The 24,460-nt window shown below is 39.2% G+C and overlaps 1 protein-coding gene across 3 annotated transcripts in view; it reads left to right on the top strand.

The window, feature by feature from the left end:
* Positions 1-24,460, top strand: part of FZD3 (frizzled class receptor 3) — a 57,196-nt gene that overhangs the window by 4,734 nt on the left and 28,002 nt on the right. For all 3 annotated transcript variants that reach the window (XM_080388050.1, XM_080388048.1, XM_080388049.1), the window contains exons 2-3: positions 448-968; positions 24,251-24,447. In XM_080388050.1, coding sequence (XP_080244176.1) covers positions 780-968; positions 24,251-24,447 — 386 coding nt within the window. In that variant the 5' untranslated portion in view covers positions 448-779. The remainder of the gene's footprint in view (positions 1-447; positions 969-24,250; positions 24,448-24,460) is intronic.

Raw genomic sequence — 24,460 nt, 5'->3', positions numbered from 1 at the left:
GTTGGGACTTGTGTATTGGTGGTGGTGACTGTTTTGTTTTTGTTTTATAATTATTCAGCAGAAGTTACGAGGCCATGCAACTAAAGAGATGCTATCGATGTGAATGTACCAGTGGAGATGCTGAATCATAAATAACTTGGTTTCAATGTGGTCAACAATTGTAATGTTCACATAGTTACATTTAAAGTGTGAGGTTTTCTAAAAATGTTTTCTTCGTAGTAAATACGTTCCATACTTTCACCATCACTTCCGGGTAGAGTTTTGTAGCATATCAGTTTTTTTCCATCAGAAGTAATCCAAAACTGGGATTAAAATTTGTCAAGGTACCCTCTAGTTGTGCTCATGAGAATTTGAGGCAATTTGTCTGCCAGGCTATTTAGAGCTAAAATATTTTTATCAATTACAAGGCTTTTTACTCTGTTCTGTTTGTTGTGTTTTTTATTCTAGGTTACCTAACAAAAGAAGAAAGTAACTCGACTGCTGTTCTGTCACAATGGGGTCAGTTGTGTGGGAATGTGGTTAAACATTTTAATACCTTAACCTAATACATACTACATAATCCTGAGAAAAGAAAGGGCAAGATTTCTCACACGCCTGTCTCAAATACATCATCTTCTGGACTGAGCTAAGAATGTTGTATACAAAGAGTATTCCAGTTTTGAAGAACCTTAAACAAGGACTGAAAATATTGCTGTTGAAGTGAAATCTGAGGGTACATGAGGAGTTGAAAGAGCTTTCTGACTGGGCTCAATAACTGGCCCCATTCCCAGTGTGGAAGGATGGCTGTTAGCTGGATGTTCTGTTACCTTTGGCTTTTGGATGTTTTGGTGAGGCACACAAGAGGGCACAGTTTATTTTCTTGTGAGCCCATCATCCTGCGGATGTGCCAGGATCTGCCTTACAATACCACCTTTATGCCTAATCTTCTGAATCATTATGACCAGCAAACAGCAGCATTAGCGATGGAGGTAAGGCTATTTTTTTCAGCAGTATATATGCTTTTGGCCTTGAGTTGACAAAAAATTGGTAAGAGAATCCAGGAAGATATTTATATTAGAAATCAAAATGAAGAAATTAAGATAGTAATTTAAATATAAACCAAATACCACTTGCATAACATGTATTGTACTGTATACTAAAATACTCTATGACTACAGGATTTGCCTAATTTAGTATAACTTAGTTTGAAATACTCTCGATGTGTTTGTATGCTAGTCTGTTCCTTTAAATATTTAGACAGATAAAGAATGCATATTTTTAATGGTCTGTAGGTTAACTAAATACCAGAAAAACAGCATACTGAACAATTAATAGAAGATTTTTAGTTCTGAAGACTTTGTTCTTTGGTGGCTTTGCAATATTTGGCCTTTCCTTAGTCACCTAAAATTTGATGTGAAGAAAATGAGAATAAGAAGACATATTATGAAAATAATGGAAATTGCTTATTTATTAGTACTGCTTTTCTCAGCTGCAAGAAAGTCTGTGGTCTTGCAGACAACCTTTATTTAGTTAACCTGTTAACAATCTAATTTAATTAACCTGTTTCTGTTCAATATCCAGGCAGAGAAGCTTTTAGACTTGCACTTTCTTGGTTATAATGGTACCTTATTACTCTTGCTGTTATCTCCCAAAACCCTCTTTGGACTTGTACAGGATCATTTTCTCATTAAAAAAAACAAAACTAACATATCTCCGCTGATATTTGTCTAACCTTTCTTTGGAGAACTTTCATGATGGGGCTTCAACCACACACTTAGTCTCTTTATAGTCTAGTATGTAAAAGACTTTTAAGTTCACATCACTCTATTCTTTATCCTGCCACCCTATCTGAGGAGTGTCCTTACTTCATATTCTGTGATATGACTAAAACTGATGGAAATTCAAATATTAGGGAAATCTCACTGTCAGCCTATTCAAATTTTTATGAGGCATTTGTGCAGATTAGGTTTATTTTTATTTTGAAGTGCTTGGAAATGGGTAGGTATGCTGTGCTCTGCACTAAGAACAGAAAGAATAATCATATGTTTTCATCTTTCAATGCTCTTCCTGTCAATATAGAAACTTAATTTAATTGTCCTTAAATAATATAAAGCCAAGGCTTTATATAGTCTTCCTATGGAAGAGTTGTGAACCAGACTTGACAGGCTTTTTCCTGTAAGGATAAAATAGAGATTCTTACCCTTAAATCTGCTTTGTTTGAAAGAACCATGGACTTGCATTTCAGCAGCTCATTTGGATGTGGCTAGGGATTCCAATTACACTAAATACATAGCAACAGGAATGAATTTAATTTTAGTATTGGTTCTGTTAAGGGCCTTTGAAGATCTAACTGTAAGGAGGAAAAACAAAGCCAAAGCAATAAGCAAGTTTAGTAGGATAACAGTGTGAACAACTAGGTGTGTGCAAACTGTTTATTTCCCTTTGAAAGGTGGAACTTAGGATCTTAAAGGAAAGTATGGATTGAAGACTTCTGGGGCTTGGCTTGCAGAGGTGTGGAGGTAGTGGGTTTTGGTTTTGTTGGGTAGTGGGAGAAGCAGGTGGTCACCTGGGACTGGAAGTAGTTTATCAGTGGAAGGCTTTCAGGATCTGTGCAGCTCAATATTTTCTTAAAGGATCTAGAAGGGAAGGTTAGCAGGAAGATGAGAAAGCCTATTGATACTTGTTGTGAGTAACCTAAAGCTAAGGTCAAACCAGAATTAAGAACTGGGAAGACCTTGAGGTTACATTTGAGATACATTGAGCTGTGAAATTGTTGAGGAAACTCAGTGATAAATATGTATGTGTTGGGGGAAGTAATATTCTTCACATCAGTGGTGGTGGTCAGCTTATTTCATTTGACTTAATGGTGGTTTGTTGTGTTGGAATGTCAGCTGAAAGCTTGACAAGGCAGTAAGAAAGCCAAAAGGAAAATGAAACATGGGGCAATTAGGAAAGAAATAAGACCAGACATTACAGTGGTGTTGTATAATCCTGTGGCTCACAAATAGCTGGAGTGTTGTGTGAGGTTCTGAGCTATCGCAAAAAATGTGTTTGAACTGAAATAGGTCCAGAGAAGAACAGGAAGAATGACCATAGGCTTATGGAACATATCCCATGTGAGGAGTGCTAGACTGACGGCAAGGTGCTTTAGCCTACTTCTCAAATACAAAACAAAACAAAAACCCAACAACAACAACAGCCATCATAAGTGGCATGCAAAGCTTTAGAAGTATTGACTGTACGCTGTTTCTTCCAGCGTAGGAAGTAGGCTCCATCAAATGAAGTTGCTAGAAGCCAGGTTAGAACAAAGAGGAGGAGGTGATTCAGATAGCTGGTAATAGAGCTGTGAAACTTAGACAATGCTGTGGATGCAAAAAGTTTGAGGAGACTGGACCAGAACTTGACAGTAGTGCTGATGAAGGTGACTAGGTAGAAAAAAAACAACTTCAGGCTTTTCCCCTCAGCAGAAAATTGTCACAGTCTGAGAGAGCATTTAGGGGATGTAAGAAATGTCCTGCTAACGGTTCATTTTGCCAAGCATTCTGTATCTGCTAATAGCAAGTGGAGCTGCTGTTTGGGAAGGGATGCAAGCCTCCCGTCTGTGGGCTCAAGAGCTGCTGTTTAGCTGCTGTTTAGCTGCTGTCTGTGGGCTCTTTCTCTGGTGCTTTCCCAGTATCCACTGTACCTGAATTACGGATGTGAGAGGGTACCTCCCTGCCTGTTCCCTTTAGTATCATTTAATGGATCTATTATCAATTAATTTCTTTGAATTATCTTATGAATACAATACTGTCAACCAGTTCATTAGCCACCATGTGAAGAAGTACTTGGTCTCTAACCTGTTTTAAACCATACTCCTGCTAGTGTCGTTTAATACCCTTTTGTTCCAGTATTGTGCTGCAGTTAAATCCTCTGTTACACTTGTGATTTTGGAAACCTTGGTTTTATCCACCAGGCTTTTCTTCTCCAAATTTAAGTGTTTCAGCTCTTTGTGCTTTCTTTTGCAGTTCAGCTACTTTGTTCCTGTATTGATTTTTGTTACCTTTCTCCATCCCTTTTTTCTAGCTTTGTCCTTGCTGAGGTGCAGAGATGAAGGGCACACCACTCCAGATGTAGGCATGCGAGGGCTTTATTTATAAATAAAATCATGCTTTTTGCCGCTAATAGCTTCCTGGTAATGGCCCACATAATGTTCATTTTTCTGGCTTTTGTCGCATGTTAAACCAATGATTTCAGAGAACTGCCAAAAATTATCACTAACAGCCTCTTCATGGCCGCTGTTGGAAGTAGAGCAGTAATTATATGGACCCTCAGTCTGAGCCAGAATAACTGGTGTAATTGTTCTTTATAAGAATTGTTTTCTGCTACAGAGAAGCAGTTCAGAAATAAATGTTGCTTCTTTGAGCTTTGAGATACTTTGTGGTATCTGAGGCTCAACTTAATAGCATAAATTAGTTTGCATGAAACACTGTGTTGCTGCATTTGGTATACTAGCCTGAGGCCAAAGTGGTTCTTAGACTTAGCATGGCTGCATTGGTGTCATGGGTGGATATAGTACTCCCTTCTGCCAATATAGTTGGCATATAGGCCAGTGGTTTCAGTCTGGGGATGGACTAGGAAGCTGCTTCTCAATACTTCATGAAAAATGGTGAAGGCTGTGCAAGCAAACAAGGCTATTATCAAGCTTAAATTTACTATGAAGGGGACTGCAGAGATTTTTACGTGTTTGAACAAGAAAGAACTAAAACCTACAGGTTTTCATAGGTATATTTCTACTGCCTTTATTAGCCTAGACTGCCTCTTAAATCTGTTTTTATTATTTGGCTCTTTAGACATTTAACGTTGCAGTCAAATGGATGGAACACTCTAATTTTGAACTGAATGAAGTCTATTCAAACTTGCATTGTGACATTTTCTGGTAAAATGTTTCACCTCTCATATCCAAGCCCCCCGTAACTGCTGTGAGCATAAAAAAAAAATATAGCAGTAGAATCAGTATGATTCATCTTGTTTATTGGGGGGTGTGTGGCAAGGCCTTGTAATTCTCAGTTTTTCAGTACCACTTTTTCACAACAGTTCCTAATAAAGCCCATATGAAAAATTCACCTTGCTTGCGCTGAAAGAGTACAGTGCGAGAAAGAGCGAATGTGAAGCAAAAAAGAGAATGACTACAGTTATTGTCTGATCATCAATAAACTCAGGGCGTTTCTCCTCCCGTACCATTGATTGCTTTATTGAAGTAACTGTTTAGAAACTTATTTACTGTTATTTCTTGAAAACTCAAAGAAAATCAGTAGGTTGCTTTTTTGAGACTTTATGCTAATGTGATTCCTTCATAACTATAAAAAAGGCTAATAAGTCACATCATCAGTTTTGGCTTGTTATATTGCAGCAGTATTGGTATTAACCATCTCGATTAAACAAAGGAAAATGGAGTGTTACATCAGGAGTCCCTCTTACTGTATGTAATCAGTTCCTATGCCTGCCTTTACTCCTAGGAAAGATATTGCCTTAAGCTTTCTGCTGTGCTACATTAGCAAGGCCTGCTTTCATCTGGGAAGACTGAATAGAGAGCTTTCGCATTCAAGGGCCTGGAGCATTATTTTATCCCCAAGTTATCACCAAAGGGTCTTACTCCTTTTGATAGAGGACAAACACCAGTTGCACTAGGTCAACCTCTGTTAACATCTGCTTGGCTATAGCAGGGACTAAAATGAGAGTTATTTTACATCTGCTGGTTTCTAAAAGGAGTAATGCCAGTTAATACTGACTGCCGCACTAGCCACGATGGTGTAACGGAGGCGTGAGGTGGTGGGTGTCAAGGGCAGGTGTTTTTGGAAGCCCCCTCCCCAGCCCCTGCGGCCGGGCTGCGCTGTGCAGGAGGCGTGGAGCCGGGAGCTGTCCTGCCCTGCAGTACTGCACCGCAGCGGCCGCTGCCCACAGCACCAGCCTCGCTTCCTGACTCGGTGGGGGCATTCCTTTGATCTGCTTTGTGCTGTCATGTAAAACATAACGTAAGGTATTTTAAAATTTTTCTATAGTCTGCTCGCCGGTTGTTCTAGTACAGTAACCACCTAGCATAGTCTGTCTCAACAATGCTGTTAAAACTTCCCTCTAAATGCATTCATGATGATAGTGTGACATTTCATGATGATAGTGTGACATTGAGATGATGTTGCACTGCACTGCTGCCACAATTCTGCTGTGTTACATAGATCGTGTGCTGAACGAGGCAGTGACAATGGAGGAGTTAAATTACCCCTAACCCCCTGAGGGATCTGACCTTCTTTACCCGTCTCTTGGATTATTATTGCTACAAAGAATTATCTTCTGTCCCTTGTTCACTTAATATTGCTTTGGCCTTGAAGGATTTGCTTATGTGAAAGACTAGCAAGCAGTGTTTTCTATCTGCCTTAATGCATTTTTTGTAGACAAATATTTTTATCAGAGAACATGTAACTCTGGAGCCTGGGAGCATGCTGTTAAAGCTTTTGTCACTGATGAAGTGAAGTCATTTGATATAATGATCATCAGCCTTTTTTGCAGTTAAATATACTGCCAGCACTTTCTTCTTACCCAGATTTTTGTGGGACCTCACAAATGATGCTAGGGATCAAAGAGGCTTTAAAGGACAGAAACCAGACATAGTTGAGAGCTAAATGGGCCTCTCAGGGTGAATGCAGAAGTGTTGTCCTTTGGGATTATACTGGAGGTCAAACGCTCCAGAAATGAGATGATACAGTCACCATATGGGCAGAGGAGATAAAATGCTATGCTTTGCACTCTCTCACAACTTCCATTCCCATTTTGCATATCAAAAAAGAGCAGCAGTATGGACTTACAGACGCACCGTAGCTAGTGTGTAGGTGGGAGATGCAAAGGGGGAAATAGGGAAATAATGTTATCCTGGAATTGATTTGTTTTTTGCAGTGTGAGGGAGGTAGCTGGAAGGGGAGAGGAGTAATGTTAGTAATGTTGAGTCATATGCTCCTACTCCATCAGTGTGGCAGGGCTCACCAGCTGGGAATCATTGGATTAATCTGAATAAACTATCTAGTCATGGAGTTTTGAATATTTAGAAGCAGGGCTAGTGAATTGTTAATGGACTTTGTCACAGAATATGTAACTACAGATGTGTAGGCACCTGATTTTTTACACCCTATTTCAAATGTAACGTTTTCTTACTCATACTGGTTCCTGCAGAGGATAATGCCATTGACCTGCTGCAGAGCAGCATGCCATAAGATTTTCATTTGCATACCTTTGTTAAGTATATTTCTGTGTGTATAGCACAGTTTCTTTTTTGTGGCAATATAATTTTTTTCTCTTCCCAGCAGTGATCTTTGGAGTCTTAGTTCATTTTTTGGATCTTTTTTAAGCAGAAAAGAACTGGAGTATGCTTTAAAATGGCATCAACAGAAGATGTAGCTGTATTTATTCCCAGCTTGGTCTTGGCATCTGTGGTAAGTCAGGCATTTTTCCAGTATAGGTAGGTCAAGTTTTAAGTGGCTTATTTTATTGGTGTTTCTCAAACAGCTTTTCTATCAGGTGTGTATTACTACAGGTTTCAGGTAATCAGGGTGTGGACTCAACATGGAATAGTGTCTCTCAATTCTTGACTTGCATAAGGGCCAGGACAAAGTGTGCAAAATTCAGCGATCTTGGTTTGTATGATTGTGATTCCTACCTTCCCTGGAGCTGGGAGGTAGTACTGCCCCATTCCTCTTCCTGTTTCTGAGTGAGTTTTTTTGGATACAAATGGGAAGCACCTTTCTTTCTTTCTTTGCTGCTGAGCAGCAAGGATGAGGAGAATGTAGGGTGGAAAATCCTTAATTTCTTCCCCCTTTCATTCCATCTTTACTCCTTTCTGCCCCCCATCTTCTTTTGCCTTGCCCATGCACTATACCTCCTAAATCCCAGCACTTTTCCTTGGCTTGCCATATTCTTCAGTTCTGCATCATAGAATTATAAGAATATAAAGCCAATGGAAAAGTAGGTTTTAATCAGCTGGTGTTTTGTAAGCACCCTAATCTTAGACACTAATTTGCATTAAGGATTAATTTTCTCTTTAGTGTGTAAGATTGATGCCTGCAGAACAATGGAACTGTACATGATCATAACGCAAGCAGTGCACCAGCTGATTAAAGCCTACTCTTTCATTAACTTTATATTCTCTTATTCCCATTCTGAATTTTTACCTTGGAAATAGCCACGTAAAGATTTTAGATTGTTTTATTGTTACACCAGAATGTCTCAAAGCTAGAATTACAAAGATGGTTTAGCAGAGTACAGGCAGAGCAAAGGAGCACCTAATAATGTAGTGCTGAGAAATCCTTGCTTTGGGAATATCTGAGGCTTGTCTGTATGAAATATATCAGCTTGTGGTTTCAATCTTGATCTGTGCAGGGCATGAGTGTTGTGCAAAGGTGAAATCCTGAGTGGGTAAGAACAATTTGGAAAGAACTACAGCTGTTACATGCCCAAGTAGATCCATACAAAAATTAGTGTGATCTGACCATTTTGCAAAATGAGGCTTCTGAGGAAGCTGTTTCTTGAACATGAAGAGAAGTAGGGTTTGGGTGTGGGTTTTTTTGTTAAATTGATAAGCTACTGCTTGCACATTGAAGATGAACTCTGTCACCATGTTTGCGTTTTCTTGAATGAAAGATTAATTCTGAATGATGATTCAACTGGAAATATGGAAATGAAGTTTAGCCTGAATAGTTTGCTGCAAGCATATGAAAAAAACATTAGTTTTAAGTAATGATTCAGTTTAAAGTAAATGATCTACATCTTAATCAACATGTATTCACAGTGGGCTTGTTTTCAGGGTCATGAAGGCAGATGGCTCTGCATTGTGGCTAATTCTGTAGCATCTGGTGGAGGCTTAAAGAGGAATTATTAGGGAAGGTGGAACACACATGAATTTATTTTGAACCATTAAATGACAATGTACTGTATGTTCAGTTGTAGTTTTATATCTGCAAATGTAAACTCAGAAGCAAAAGAATGTTGTGCCGGAGCATTAAGGGAATGTTGGTCTTACCATTTACCATTCTTCTTACTTACCATAAGCATACAGGCATTTGTTCCTATGTTTGTTTGTTTTTTCTCTACCAACGTCAAAATCAGCTAGTTGATTCTCTTAGACACAGCTGCTGTGGGACAAAAAACATGTTCATGTTGTATATCGTATGCTGTAGTAGTACAGGTTAGTATTTGTTACAGTGACTAGGCTTAGCCTTATATCTAGTAGTGTGTGTAACTTGGAGGATATAGTTCTGCTATATTAGTGCTGAAATAGCTACCTTGTATTCTGCACCTACCCACATTCCATTCTGTCTCTTCTAAGGCAGAGATCTTGCATGTCCGCTATAGAATTGAGTCAATGCTTCTGTTCAGTCCAAGTTTCTAGCAAGACCTCTTTCTCTTCCTCCTTTACAGTCTTCTGATACAAAGATTATTTAGAGATCTCAGTTATAACTTGTGAGCTGACATAATAGATTGGAAGCTTTTTAGTTTTCTGTTCTTTCATCTTGTCATTCTTTCACAACATGTTTTTCATGTAAAAAGTTGGCAGTGATTTAAATAATGGTGGACTACTTCAAAGCTGTGTGGCTTGGGTAGGATGTACTTTTTATTTTGCTGGTCACTTGGAAGCGGTGGGTTTTGCCTTGCTTTCTCCAGTGTGTGAAGATAGTTCCAACTATAGGATAGTCAGAGTCAAAAAGAAAGCCACAATAGACTGACAAGACAACAGAATAGGTAATGAAGCAACAACTTCAGCACTAAAGAGCAGTTGTCATAAATTTTACCATTTGTCTTGCTGGTATGGCTGCTTTTTTTTTTCTTGTTTTGGGAGACATTTGTGGTGATTTTAGGGAAAGTTAGGATGGCTTTTGTGGATTTGAATCGTTTTTATATCAATGGGCTCTTCCTGCGTGGCTCCAATGCAATTGAGTTCTGTGGTATGAGAAGAAGAAGAATTCACCAAAACATATCTTTAACATTCAAAGGACAAATCTTAAATTCACATGTGCTTCATTTGTGCGCTACCGCTTTACTCCCTATTTTGTGTCCTGGTCATTAAGAGATGCACGTGCATGAGGGTTTTGCACCTTTCTGAAGCAAACTGAGTCAGTGTTTGTGCTCCATCTAGCTCCAAAATGGTACTGAAGATAAGCAGCCTGTGGGCTGCAAAATATCCCTAATGGTTGAGGAAAGCAGTGCTCTTGAACAGAGTGCATTATTCAATCTTGCAACACTTTGGACCTGCAAAACAGTAATGTTTTAATAAAATACACTTTTAAAGAAAATACTTGGTGTGGGAGCTAGGCTAGTAGAAATGAAACTGGGGAGGAGGTGGATAAATGTAAGAACCTGAGAACAGTGGTATGAAGTCAGCCCAGAGATTTGTTTAGCTGGGTACTCGCTCACCTGATGGTGGCCCACAGTGGGTGCTGTGCGAGTCAGGTCAGGTACGTAACATATGTTACTCAGGCTGTTCTTCCTTGTGCAGCATTTTGTGGCTTCGAAATGATGTCTTCCATTAGTAACCTTTGGTGTATTCTTCCACAAATTTATCCGTTTTCTTCCTGAACTCATACAGTCTTTTAGCATCCACACAAATCAGTGGCAAATAGTTACATAAATTAAAAACATTGTATGAAGAATTTGCTGCTGTTCTTGTTTTCTCCTCTTCAAACAAACCGCCTGCTGTTTTTATGTTCTCTAGTTTTTGTGCTGAAGCTACAGTGAATGATTGGACCATATTTTTCCTTTATGTATCATTTGTGATTTTATAGAGCTGTTTCATTCCTCATCCACCTGCTGTCTCTTTTACAAGGTACAAGAATAAAAGTATACCATATTTATATTTTTATGTAGCATCTGAATACGATACCATGTTAATATACTGTATGTAAATCTGGTCTGTCAGATTGCTCCTGCAGCAGCAGCTAGACCATCTTCCACAGTCTGCAGAACTGTTAGTGCAATGGCTGCGGACGTTTGACGCTATAGCTCCGTAGCAATCGTTCAGATACTGTGTTGTTTCAAAAACATTGTCAGAGCCCACCAAAGTCAGGGGGAGTATCCAGCAATTTTTCAGAACATTAAATACTCATGTCAAATTTGAGAATCGGATCTGCCCTGTTTTCTCTGTGGTCTCATATGAATTAATTTGATGCAATTATGTGGACTTACTGGCATGAAGTTGGATACTCGGTCCTTAAAGTTTTTTGGTTGGGTTTGTTTTTTTTTTTTTTATTTTGTAAGATATTTTTTTTTTAACTGTTGTTTCTAGCATTGCGTTTTTAACGATGCCTTTCCCGTTTCGTTTCCCATCTTGTGAATTTGACCATGATACTCCCTCCTCCTCCCTGCCCTTGTCCCGCAGAGTTAGTTCCTATGGTTACCCCCTCTTTGTGGGGTGACAAAGGTTGGCATCTTGATTCTCCGGAGCCAAATTCTGCCCTTTGACTCTCTCCCCTTTTCACACCCCTTGCTAAGCTTGGCCTCCTGCTCTGCTCGGAGGCTTGTCAGCGAGGGGGTTCCCATGGAAACGAGGAAGGAAATTTGAAAAGAGAAAAGGAGAGAACAGAAGCACAAAGGGGTCGTTAATTTGAATTTGAACAAGGAAGGAAGGCTCCTTGTAGTTCATTTTTGTGTGTTGTAGAAACCTGAAATTTATCTTTTAAAAGTTGCTTTCAATTTGTAAACTTGTTTATGTTCCCTGTTTCTTGATTTGTAGAACAAAAGTTGTCATGTTTGTGGCACTGAGCAAGGAGAAACATCTTTCTTTTTAAATTCATTGAGAGAATTCTGTTCAGCCATTCATTTAGGGTTTTTTTCCTGACAGAACCAAAAGCATCATTCATGTTTTTCATATTTTTTTCTGAAAACCTACACGTATTACATTTTCTCCCTTCATAATGACTCAATCATACTGTCAATTACCTAACATCTGTGCATCTGTTTTCTGTGGAGGAGTGGATGAATATATGCTGTTCAGAATCAGCAGATCCATTAGCTGAATCCCTGCTCATGAGTATTCCTTCTGGTTTCTTATCGTACGTTTTTAATATTGTGGTCTGATCTGGGTAGGGACAATATGGAAATGTAACTGCAGAGAAGAATACAGTAACAAAGTTTGACCTTGGATTTCAGTTTTGATGCTTACTGTCAATAGTAAAGAAAAAAAGTCAAGAAAACAAACGTGTGTCACATGATAGTAAGTGCCTTTTGGGACATTTTATCTGTATATTTTACAAATGTGTTAAATAAAGTTCTATAGAAATTTGTTAAAGAAGTTAAAGTGAAGTTACTTTGTCTTCAGATTTTCCTCTGTAGCTTTTTGAATGACAACTAAGCTGTCTAGTTCTTACAGAAAAATAGTCTTTACTTCATGTAGAAGAAATACCGTTTCAGTGGTCTGATTTGAAAATTTGTTCTCCAGCTGCAGTTTTACAGAGTCTCGTGACTAAAATACTGAAAAATCTCAGACCCTGAATTATATGCATTTTCCTTAGTCCTACTTTGCAGCTACAGGCAAATTATTCCTGTTACTCAGAATAAGCTTAATTAAGTGGTATCACAAAAAGGCAACATAATTCTTCAGATCCATCAGTTACTTTTTTCTGACACAATGGGAGGCAGTTGCTTTTGTCTGGAAATACTAAGCCTCCAGGCTTTTAAAATTTAGGCTTTGGTTCCCCTCCCACTTTGTACTAGTTGCTATTAGTAGCCAGGGTCACAGAGGGGACGCAAGAAAGGGGCGTTGAATTGAAGCCAGGACTGTCAAAGATCTGTGGCTTGCACTTCTCCTACAGTGGCAGCCGATTCCTCTGACATAACCTGTTATACCCATCAGAGAGGAGCCAGTGTGATGGATTAAAGGACATGTTTTTGATCTCTGAGTGTTAGTCCTCATCTGTGAGGTGGGAGCCAAGTATGAGTGAAATCAGCAAAGAGCTATTGAGCAGAACTCTTCGTGAAACATTGACAAATGCACGTACATACACTCCTATCCACTATCCCGTCCCCATCCTGCTGCTTTTAAGGTTTAAGAGACAAAAGGAGCGGACAGCCAGCTTTGCTGTAAGAACTTCCTATGGTTCTTCAGAACAGAAATGCCCTCTGACTGGTCTTCTGTGGTCTGCCCGATGAGCCCTGCTGCGGCTAACCAAACGGGGCTTATCGCAGCAGGCTTCCAGCTCTTTGCGCCTTCCCTACCTTATAGCCCCACACCTGTTCTTTGCTCAATGGCATTTTCTGTCCTTTTAGACACACAGAGATATATATATAAAGGGATTTTGCGGTGTTGGACAATTGTTCAAAGGGGCAATCAATGGGAAAACACACTTACCCCCTCCTGTCTCTTGCAGCACCCTCAAATGCTTACATCTCCAAGCAATTTAATGCAGTCTTTTTTATCAGCCCTGCTCTTTTATAGTTTGATCCCACCAATTCCATTCTGTGTCAATTCCTGCATTGCAAACACCCCTGCAGTGTATTCCATACAGAACCTGACACATGGAGTAAGTTTACAATGCTTGTGAATGTCACTTACTCTTTGAGACATGTTTTGAAGAGGTACTTCTCCCACAGCACCCATAGATGTTTGCTTCTCTTTATTCTGTTTAACTGGAAAAGAATTTGGGTCTATCATCCATCCTTCCTAGGGGCCTCGCAGAGTAGTTGCTTAATCTTTTGTCTTCCCTTGTTTCCTTCCATCTGTGTCCCCTCTCTCCTGTCACTGTCTTGCTAATCCTGTTGTTGTGTTAGGTCTTGTCCTACTTGTCTAGCGTGTTACAAAGACATGCAAGATACACTGTGGGAGCAATTTTCCCCAAAACTGTTAGTGATACAGAAAAGAGCTAGGCACAGACTCCTCTCCTCAACAGGGAGAAACTGCTGGACTTCCGAGGGCAAAATGTTATTTTATCTATTTTGAGAGAAGCAAGCGTGCTTTTAGGGTGCTGCAGAAACAGATAAGTCAAGGCACTGTGGGAATTCCTGTCAAATATTTATCTGGTAAATTATTAACTATAGGGAAGAAAAATCAGCTTTGGGAGCTTTATTTTTATTCTTGATTTGATAGTTTGGTAAGGCTTTCAGTGCTGGTCATTCAGACACCTGTGAGGCAAGCAGCAGCTTTCTGTCCAGTGGAAAAGTGTTGCACAATTGCAATTAATTTTAATTCTTTTTCCCTATCCTCCCCTGTAGCGTTCATCTGTGACCCCATTAACTTGGCACTGAATGGGAGGGATGGTATCCGCTGGTGAATCTTAAATTTTAATTTACAGCTGCTATGTTCAGACATGCTTTTTAAAAATGGTTCGTGGTTTAAAAATGGTTAAAAATTGAAGTCACCAACTAAATATCTTAAAGCTTCTTTTTTGAGCAGAAACAAATTTTCATTTAGTATGTTGGAATAAGTTGTGATTTTCTCAGTCTTAACTTATATCTGTATTGCTGCCTGAGAGTAACTCTAAAATGAAGTGGAAGGTGCTGATGAACTGAGATTTAGAGACAGTGCAGCTTGATTTGGATTGGATCCTACTCTAGTAAATGCATATAGGGGACAGCAGCACTGCAGAGTTTGTAGAGTACAGACCATACATCCAGGAACCCATCCCGCGTTATTTATGCATCTAAAACAGCCTACTAATTTTTAGAATTAACTATACCAAAAGACGGCTTAGTATACTAGACTGATAGTGTAGCCTTCCTGGAAATTAAGCATGAGGGAAAGAAAATAAATAGTTGTCAAGCCAGTAGACAATATTTTTTTAAATATTTTCCTGTGAAATATCCTTGATTTTGAGGCCTGAAGATGCAAATCTCTCATATCCAACTGTTGACATGTGTGTGTGTATGTCTCTGTGTGTGTGTGTATGTGTTTTTGCTGGTATGTAGATATAACAGATGGTTTGTAACGTTAGATTAAGACACAGCTGTTAAAACACTAGCATTCGTTTTATAGCTATGTTTTGTTTGCCATACAGAATATTTTTTATAGCATTAATCCAACAGATCATGTTCTTACTTCAGTTTGCATCATATTCTTTATGTGCATAGTCGTATTGGATCAGTGTCATGTTCTGTTCTTTCCAAGCCATATATACCAAAACCCCTGACTTTTTCATTGTTAGAGCATTGTTGTATTACCTATTTCTTTTGATTTTCAATTTGGGCTGTGAATACTGGACAGAGTCAAGAAAAGTTTCAATATGTAACTAAACACATCTGTAAAATCATTTGGCACAACTGTTTTTGGGTTTTTAATATGATAATACATTATAAAGCAACAGTCTTAGCGGATATTGCAAGATCGTTCCCTGAAGTACTTAGTTTAGATTCATTATGGGTTTTCACAGGAGCAAAATTAAGTCATTTAACCTATGCCCAAGGAGATGTTGATCCCAATGTAGCCCAGGTAAGACATGAGAGTTTTGAATGGTAATTCATTCTTTTGAGATCACTGTCTCAAAGTAAGTTTATTGCAATAACTGAATTGGCCATTGTATTCCCATATATGAAACCAAGTATTTTGGCTAGTGAGAGAATTTTTACAGCAGAATGACTGCCAAGGTAGTAGCAAATAGAGCTTTCTAAATTTATTTACTGTGTTTTTTCTCTTGCAGACTTCTGTCTGCAAAAGGTTATGTTCCTGGGTTTTAACAACATCATCGCCTGTTCTCTGCCATAGCAAGAAGTCTATGTCTTCTGTGTTGCAGAGCTAATGCTATAAAACTCAAGGGTTGACCTTAAACATATTCTTGTAATGTTTTCTGGGTCTGGCTTGGTCCAGGACAGTTGAACTCTATTTTCAATGGTTATGAACACACCAGATGTCCTGAGCCGCATGGCTTAAGGTTCATATTAACTAGCTGTAAGGTCAGCTTAAGCTATGCCCAGTTCTTCATCCTCCCGTAACATGTCTCTTTTGCACCTCTTGCGTTGGCACCAGAGTTTGCCCAAACCTATTGTCTTGAAGGAGCTAAACCAGTGAAAAAACTAAGCCTAGGAAAAAAGTGAATTGATCAGCTTAGGTGTATTATATGGGAACAATATTTAGAAACTAACACTTAAAGGTCTCAGCATTTGGGATGTTATCCTGACTTTTTTAGACTACTGATGGTCCAAATACAGCATGTCTGGCTTCGCAGTTAGTGTTATGGACAGTTTAAATCAATCTTAAACCCAAGTATGTGCAATGGAGGTTGGTGGCAGGGGACAGGGCATGGGTCAATAAACTTACAGCCGTTGTGAAACTACACCCTGAAGTGTGTTAGATGACAACTGTAGTTTGTCCTGAATTCGCAGCCATATAGGAGGATGATGATGACAACTGTACAGTTCACATTTACTTTTAAGCAAGTCAGCATACTGTAGATTCCCATGGGTACTATGTCAAGAAGCACTTTGGCTTGAATGTCGGAATTCAGAAAACAGAAGCCACCTTGCATCCTCATCCCAGTGGAAAACATAGAGATTCATGTAGTCTGCATTGGCTTGTAATATTAATCTCTCTTGGATATTCTGATATGTCATCTGTGTAAAAAAAACCAACCCACAGTTAATGAAGTCACACATGAAACAGTAGAAGTCATCAAGCCTTTGAGAAATAAAATAATCTTCAATAGTGTCCTGGTTTCAGCTGGGATAGAGTTAATTTTCATCTTAGTAGCTGGTGCAGTGATGTGTTCTGGATTTGGTGTGAGAAAAGTGTTGATAGGACACTGATTTTTGTAGTTGTTGCTGGGTGATGTTTATACTAAGTCAAGGACTTTTCAGCTTCTTGGGCCCTGCCAGCCAGAGTTAAACCAGGACAAATAGGCGTATTCAGTGTTGCTTTCATTGTATTTCAGAAATCCAACTTGCCTAATTTTATTCTGCAGGGTATTAATGTTGTTTATTATGTGGCAGACACTGTTATTCTGTACATTGATGGCAGTAAAAATGAAAACATGAAGCAGATCTGGTGATTTTTGAATCTCTGCTATTCAGTTGTATATTCAGCTGTGTATTCAGCTATAAAGTTATCTGTATTTTCCCTCACGTTTCTGATTTTTAGAAATTCCCTTTTTTGTGAGTGCTGAAGAACTTGATCTGGCTATTGACTCCGTTGTGTGCTCTCAAGTTAGTGTCAGGTCTTCTAACAAATTTTCCTAGCAAATGCTTTTCCTTCTTCACTCAGCAAGATAAAGTTTTGAGCACCATGCCAACAGTGAATCGTTTATACTCTTGACTCCTGTTATCCTTCAAGGCGACAGACCTCCCTTGAGTTGGCAGAAATAGTCCATGAGTCCCTGACATGCAGATCAGTCTGCAGTGGCAGAGTTGAGGGAAAGAAAAGGTTGTTATCACTAATGTTCCACTTCTTGTAAGGGTTATCTTTCTCCTTCCTACAGTGACAGTGGCACTGGAGCATTTTTGTGGCATCAAAGCAGGGATTACACTCAGTATATACTTGGAAGGTTGTCTTTGCAACCACAGGAGATGGAAAGGTGTCATTTAAATGAAAAATACTAGTTTGTCAAGACTTACAGCTCCTGCCCAATAGTCTCTTGTCCAGGCAAGTGTGCTTTTTAGTGTCTTAACTTAATAGTATCTAAAATATAGTCCAGAGGACTATATATTTATTTCTCTGTAATACTTTGGAATCCTCCCAAGCCCATCACAGCAGGCATATGGAGAGGAAGGAGGAAGTCCAAGCAGTCTCAGCTGTCTTATAAAAACTAACACTTCTTGCAAATGGAAATTGTTACCAGGACCACCCATCTGCATTCATCGGTTCCTAAACATGAAGATCACATTTAGGAAAAGTGCAAATTGACAGATGGATGCCATCTTTTCAATGTCTTCCAAAGGAACTTCAGAATTTAAAATCAAGCAGTAGACTTTTTTAAAGAACAAGAGCAGATGGCTGTTTTTTAGTCATATAGACAGAGATTAACGTCATTTGCTGTCTTTTGACTACTTTCATCTTGATTTTACCTGGTTTTTTTCTGCAGTTGAGAAATTAACCTCGGCTGTCTCTTTACAGACTGGAAAGCTTAGGATGGTTTGCATGATTGCTACCCTTTCACAAGTAAGGCAAGTAAAATAACTGGTCTTAGGTTTTAAAGTGAGTAACAGGGTGATTGTCTGGTTCAACCTATAGCATGAGAAAAAATAATTTTAAACCATACTAATTACTTGACATTTTTTTGGTTGGAGTGACTTAATAGCTATTGAAATGTGGACATATATTTTTAGTACTAAGGTAAAACAATCCTAATTTTTTTACTTCCCAGTCCCTAAAGTAGTGCAGTGTCAATCTAATCCTCATTGCAACCATAATTTTTCCAGCTAACATCAAATTATGAGACACAGGATATTGGAAGGCACTGGGTTATGTGATTCATAAGAGTTCATATAGATAATATGAGAAGAGCTTTTTCCATGCTGAAGAGGAAAGCTTAACAGACAGCTACAATTATGACCCCATTTGGCTTTTTCATACATGTATCACTGTGCAAAGCTAGGAATAATTACCAAAAAAAAGTATACCTAAGTTTCTCTAGACAAGAAGTTAATGGTGAGGCAAGCTTTGAATGTACATTATGCTAACTATTCTACACTAAATTTGTCTTAGAACTGTGCATTAAAAGCAGGCTTGGGCAAATTAGCCTGTTGGCTTTTGAAAATGGGATGAAGTGTCTGTGCAATAAAGCTGCATTTCTATTGATTCCAAAAGAAATAGACTTTTACACACCTGACCGCATGTTTCTGGCTACGTGGCGCTATGTAGCTCAAGGCTAAACTGAGTGGAAAGGAAGTAGCTTTCTGTTAGATCTGGCTATGGTTTTTTGAACAAGTTAGTGCCCCAGATCACTCGCTGATTTTTGCAAATCGCCAGCTCTGCTGTGCGTCTATGAGCACTCCTTAATCTTTAGGAAACACCAGTTAGGTGAAGGCAGGGCTCTTAAGTACAGCCTCATTTGAAGTTAGCATCAACAGCTGAAGTGCTACAGGAGTTGTTCAGTGCAGGATATTATCTTACAAGAAATATTTGCAGGTTAAGTGTGTGTACCAGCATGACTGTGGGCTATAGGCTTCAGCAAGCCTAGCAAGCTTCAGAGGAGTGTGCAGGTCAGAGCCATTGGAGAACAGATTTCTACTGTCTCAAGAAAATGAATACTGCTTGTAACAATCTCCAGAGAGAGCATTCACATGAAGTGTCAGAGCTGTGAGAGCCTTTCAACTGGAGAAGACGTGTAGTTATTAAAAGCAGGAGGCGGTAACATGTTCAGTCTAACTAGCAGTTGTCTGAATGAGTTAAATCTAACTGTAGCTTCTGTGATTCTTCTCGGGAGGTAGCCTGGAAAGCATTATTGCCCATGCACTTTGAGATACCATTCACGATTTTTTCCTAATGAATAGCAAGCTAAATTCAAACATAGGGCAACACAGGACAGAAAGAGCACGTCATATGACAGGCCTGAGACAGGATGTGCCCTGAGGCAATTGCTTCTACCAGAGAGTTGCAACAGTAATTGATAGTCACAGCATCACTCTTTTCCCATGAGCCTGAGGGAACAAAACTTCCCTCCTTCTGTCTGTGAGTTTATGGGAATGCTTCCTGTTTAGTTTGCTGTTAAAAGAAAGGAATATATGAACAAACAGAATAGTGAGAGATCACCAAAGTAGTTTCATTTCATCTTGCAATAATGTCACTTCCCAAGTAACAGCCAGCTAAATAACTACCGATGTGTAAAATAAAAGGTAGAATTTGGTTTATTATTTCTCAGTAATATGAGAAGTCTGAAACTGTAACACAGTTCCATGGTGTATTTATAGTTAGTTACTGCTCTTGCTTTGTAACCAAAAGCAAGAATTTGTTTAAAAAAATTTGGGGGGGAAAATATCTCCACATATTATTTTGGCTGTCCTTTGTCTTTCATCCCCTCCTGAAGGAAAAAAAAAAACAAACCAAAACAACAACAACAACAAAAAACCAACACAAAACCTGAAATAAAACAAAGGCAAACAGGAAATTTCTACTCTCTGTTAGGGTATGGCCATTAAAACATTTTCAGCCGATCAGAATTGTAGGGAGGGAAGGAGTTGGGGCCACACTGCTGGGAATTGGGAAATTTCTTAAAGCAATTTTGCTACCAGCAAAGTAAGCTCTGGGGAAGAGGGAAAGAGAGATGAGCAAGGTTGTACTGTAAGTTGGACTGCTCTGAGGAAAGCGGTGATACCTGATGGTGGCATGTTATTTGATACACATCGCCTGCATGGCAAAGCAAAGGAGGGATGAGGGTGCTCTGACTCAGCCTGAAAAAAAGCCGAGTTCATAATACTGCTGCTGTCACTGGGTTTGAAAGAATTTACATGGTTGTAACGATTGTTCTCAGAGGTGGAAGGACCAGTGGGTGTACAGCTGTAGATATGTTACACAGTTATGTGATCTGGCATTTTTTAAATACTTAAGTACCTTCAGGAGTGAAGAAGTGTTTATCTCTTCTTAAACACTTATCTCTTCCCTTTCTTGGATTTCCCAGGACATGGCCTGAATTATTGAAATCAGTTTGGCTATCACATCTTCTCTTGTCCTTGTCCTCTTCCTTTTTCCTCTGTATGTCAAGTTGTTCAACAGGCATTCTTCAACAGCACGTCCCACTGAAACAGAGAGCCTTTTGTTCGGCACCAGTGGAGTAGGACTAAATGTCATAACTTGCACAGTGTCCTTGGGCAAGAGCATAAAAAAAAGTCTTTTAATCTCTCTGGCTTTATTTTTAATAGTGAACAACATAATCAGTAGGTGGAAGTGACTTTTCATCTGAGGAGCTGGAACGGGGTGAGATAATTTTAGAGATAGGGTGGTTACAGACTGAGCTGCTTACAGGCACAAATGCTGCTGTTACTGGTTAAAAGCAAGTAAGTCTCTTTTTCTGCATTGCCAGGAGTGGTTGTAGGGTGTTTGCTTCTGTTAAGCTTAGCCTCTTCATGATTTTAAAATAAACTGATTTGATATAATTCATAAGAGAGTTTTTGTCTGCCTGCAGTTGCTATTTTGAGACAGAATGATGTGAGAGAGGCCTGGAGTTGCTGAGAAACAGAACAGCCAGCACTAGGGCAACAGTCCTATTAAATTACCCCTGCTTAAGTGTATTTCTTCGGTGTTGTTGTGGTTGAGTATATCTGTACTGTGTCCTCAGGAGTATGCTGAGGCCATGCTGAAAATCAGACTAGTTTTCTGCAGCTCTAAAGAACGAACCGTAAGTCCAGCTAATGTCTGCTCCAGGGGACTTTGTCAGGGAAGATTCAGTTACACTAGTGTTGCATCAAATGTTTCAGCATCTTCCCTCCAGCTGCCATGCCAAAAGGGTCTCTCCGTAGACCCTGCATCATATCTGTCAGGCCCCCGAGAGGACAGATCTTGTCCCTGATTGTCCAGGCCCATGTGGATGTCTTAGAAAATAAATGGTATCTTAGACAGAAGGAGAAGCTGGTGTTTAGGCAGCTGTCTCCCTGCCTGTTTGAGCACCCTGTAACTTAGCCCTCAAGCTGCTGAAGGGGAGGGCCAGGGAATGCACTGCACTTACTGAGAGTGCTCTTTCAGACCCTGGAGCCATTGCCAAAGAGTGCCATCTGCATCCCCATTTTTGGAGGTTTCCTGTCTTGGTTCCAATATCCCCTTGGACACCATTGGCGGTTTCCTTTGGAGTTGGCTGAAAGCCATTACAACAGCCACCTGCCCATAGCAGGATCAACAGGATACAAGGAAGTACTGGTACCTTTCTGTTCCCTTCAACTTGCTTTACTACATTTCCTTTGCTTTGCAGTAGCTATGATCTGGAGCTCCATTTGCAGTTTTCTTAGGTGCGCACCTTGAGATAGTCTGGGATCTTCCTAAATGGTACAGCTTTCTGCAAATCAACAAAACCCAAACAAATCGTTGCCTTACCTTCATTAAAAGAGACATTTCTGAAGTATTTTTTTTAATGGAAGGTGTATCAAAGGAGCATAATAGAGCATTTGTCAGGAGAACTTGTAATTTAGGTATGGGCACATGCAAAACTGCAGTGGCAGGAGGGAAGACTTTGGGGGGGCAGGTGTTAAGTCAGTAGCTCTTTTTCATAAAGATGTAACTTGATTTTCTTATTTTCAAGGTTCTTTGAAAAGAAGGGAAGTTAAAAACTTCCCAAAGTAAAAATGGAGTTTTCCTTTTGTTTTCTCTTTCCATCAAATAAAGGCAGACTATTATCTTAAGCTTTTCTGGTTCATGTCAGGCATCATAACTACCTGGAATCCATTTCTTGGATCCTTGTTGTCAAACAATAGCTTTAACTGTGTTATAGGCAATAACTATTTAAAAATAAAAACATATATGCGTCTGAAGTAAATACCCAGCCAAATAGCAAGTGTTTCTTGAATAACAATGAGCTTGTAAATGTAAATATTTTCTGACTATTGCTGTCTTTTTCCTTGTTAATAGTTCTGAAGGCTTATATTGCGCTTCATACAAGGTGTTGCCAAATTGCATGGCTCTGTTGTCAAGTGACAACATTTTCAAAAATGCATAACACTGAAGAGAATTTAATCAGCATGATAAATACTGATGATGTTTTTTTAAAAAAATGAGTAAAATCACAGCATGGTTGTGTTTTGTAGTCGAAAAATTAACCTTTTACAGCAAAGGAGGCATATAGGAATATTAGGAGGAGTAAGGAGGCGATAAGGAAGAACTGAAATGTGAAACTTTTCCTCCTCGTTTCTAGCAATTGTCTTTTATATTGCCACAGAAGATGACCTATTTTTTGTTGTTGGGTCTGTTCTGTTCTATAGTTTGGAATAAAAAAATATTGAATCAGTTTAAAATACTTCTCAGGAAATTGCTGTTTGAATAATATACTCTTTCTACAGCCTAGTCTTCAGCTTCAGTTATAATAAGATTCAGGGTTTATATATACATATATATATATATATACACACACACATACATGTGCATCTAGCAGATTCGTTTGTGCTTCTGCTATTGTACCACAAATTCTGAACACTAGACTTCTTGCTTTATAATCCTGCTAGGCTGTGGAGAAGAGGACACTTTGGTATCAAGAAAATGGACTTTTTATACAAAATTATATGGAACAGAGCTTGTGTTAGCGTTGCTGTTGATCAAGCAGCTGTCACCTTTTCCCTTCAAGCTATGATTTGAAATACAATCAAGGAGAAGTGGCATACTAAAATGTCACTGCTCTTTCTCTGGTCTGGAGGTAGCAGGGTAATTCAGCATTTGTATTTGTGATACATTTTCTTTCAGTGCTTCCAGGAGGAGTGTTCCTATCACTGTTAGGTAAACCTGTGATAAAGCAACACAGTAGCACAAGACAACAGTTATTTTTTCTGACTAATTTTTTTCAGGCTGCGATTTCACAGTGCTTTCTGATGGCTAGTCAAGAAATTTTATTTCACTGTGATTATAGCCCTATTCTGAAAGCTAGAAAGTTCTATGTTTGCATGAGATTTTATATAACCAGGATAGCATGCATGTTGGGACTCTTTTCCTTCTATCATCAGAGAATATCTGTAGAACTGAGATTTTAACAGATAGGTTCTCTTTGGTTGGACAAGATGCTGTGGGAAGACTGCAATGGAAAATGTCCTGTGTTTACATTTTATAGGGGGCTATGAAGAACACTGCCCTGCAGAAGAAATGCAAGAAATAGATTATTTACAATTATTATGTCATGATCCAAAAACAATATTTGAAAGATCACAGTATGCTATATTTCTATGCTGTCAAGGAATCTTGCATTATCTAACGTTCCTCAGACTGTAATCTCATCAACTGAATGCAAGCTTTTCTTACTATCCTACTAAATAAGCAGCTAGCAGTTCATGGTGTGGCTGTCAGTTACACAAGCACTAAAAGGAATCAAGTTTGTGTGATTTATGGGAGAGAGTCGAGCTAAGCCTGAATCTTCAGAGGTTTTTAGCTGTCTAATTCCCGTTGATTTTCATGCAAATTGAGTACATAAATGTCCCTGTGAATCTTTGTCATTGTCCCCAGGCTTCTTGATTGCCTGTCTTCCTAAAATACCTGAGTGCTGTGTTATGATGATTACTTCTTCCAGCAGACAAAGTTCAGAAAAAGAAGCTTGCGGTTATGGTCGTGAAAGCCCTAACACATCATGAGACAAATTGTAGCTTCCGTGCTGAAGTGTTCTGCAAATGTGCTGTTTGTAGCTATTGAATTCTTCTTTTTCTTTTCTAGCCATTTCATCCAATGGTGAATTTGGAATGCTCGAGAGATTTTCGACCATTTCTGTGTGCCCTCTATGCTCCTGTGTGCATGGAGTACGGCCGTGTCACTCTCCCCTGTCGCAGACTCTGTCAAAGAGCATACAGCGAGTGTTCCAAACTCATGGAGATGTTTGGGGTCTCTTGGCCTGAGGATATGGAGTGCACCAGGTGAGCAAATCTG

This window comes from Falco punctatus (genome assembly GCF_963210335.1).
Source record: "Falco punctatus genome assembly, chromosome: 5".
NCBI lineage: Eukaryota > Metazoa > Chordata > Aves > Falconiformes > Falconidae > Falco > Falco punctatus.
The sequence above is the reverse complement of the archived record's forward strand: the minus strand, read 5'-3'. Positions and strand labels throughout refer to the sequence as shown.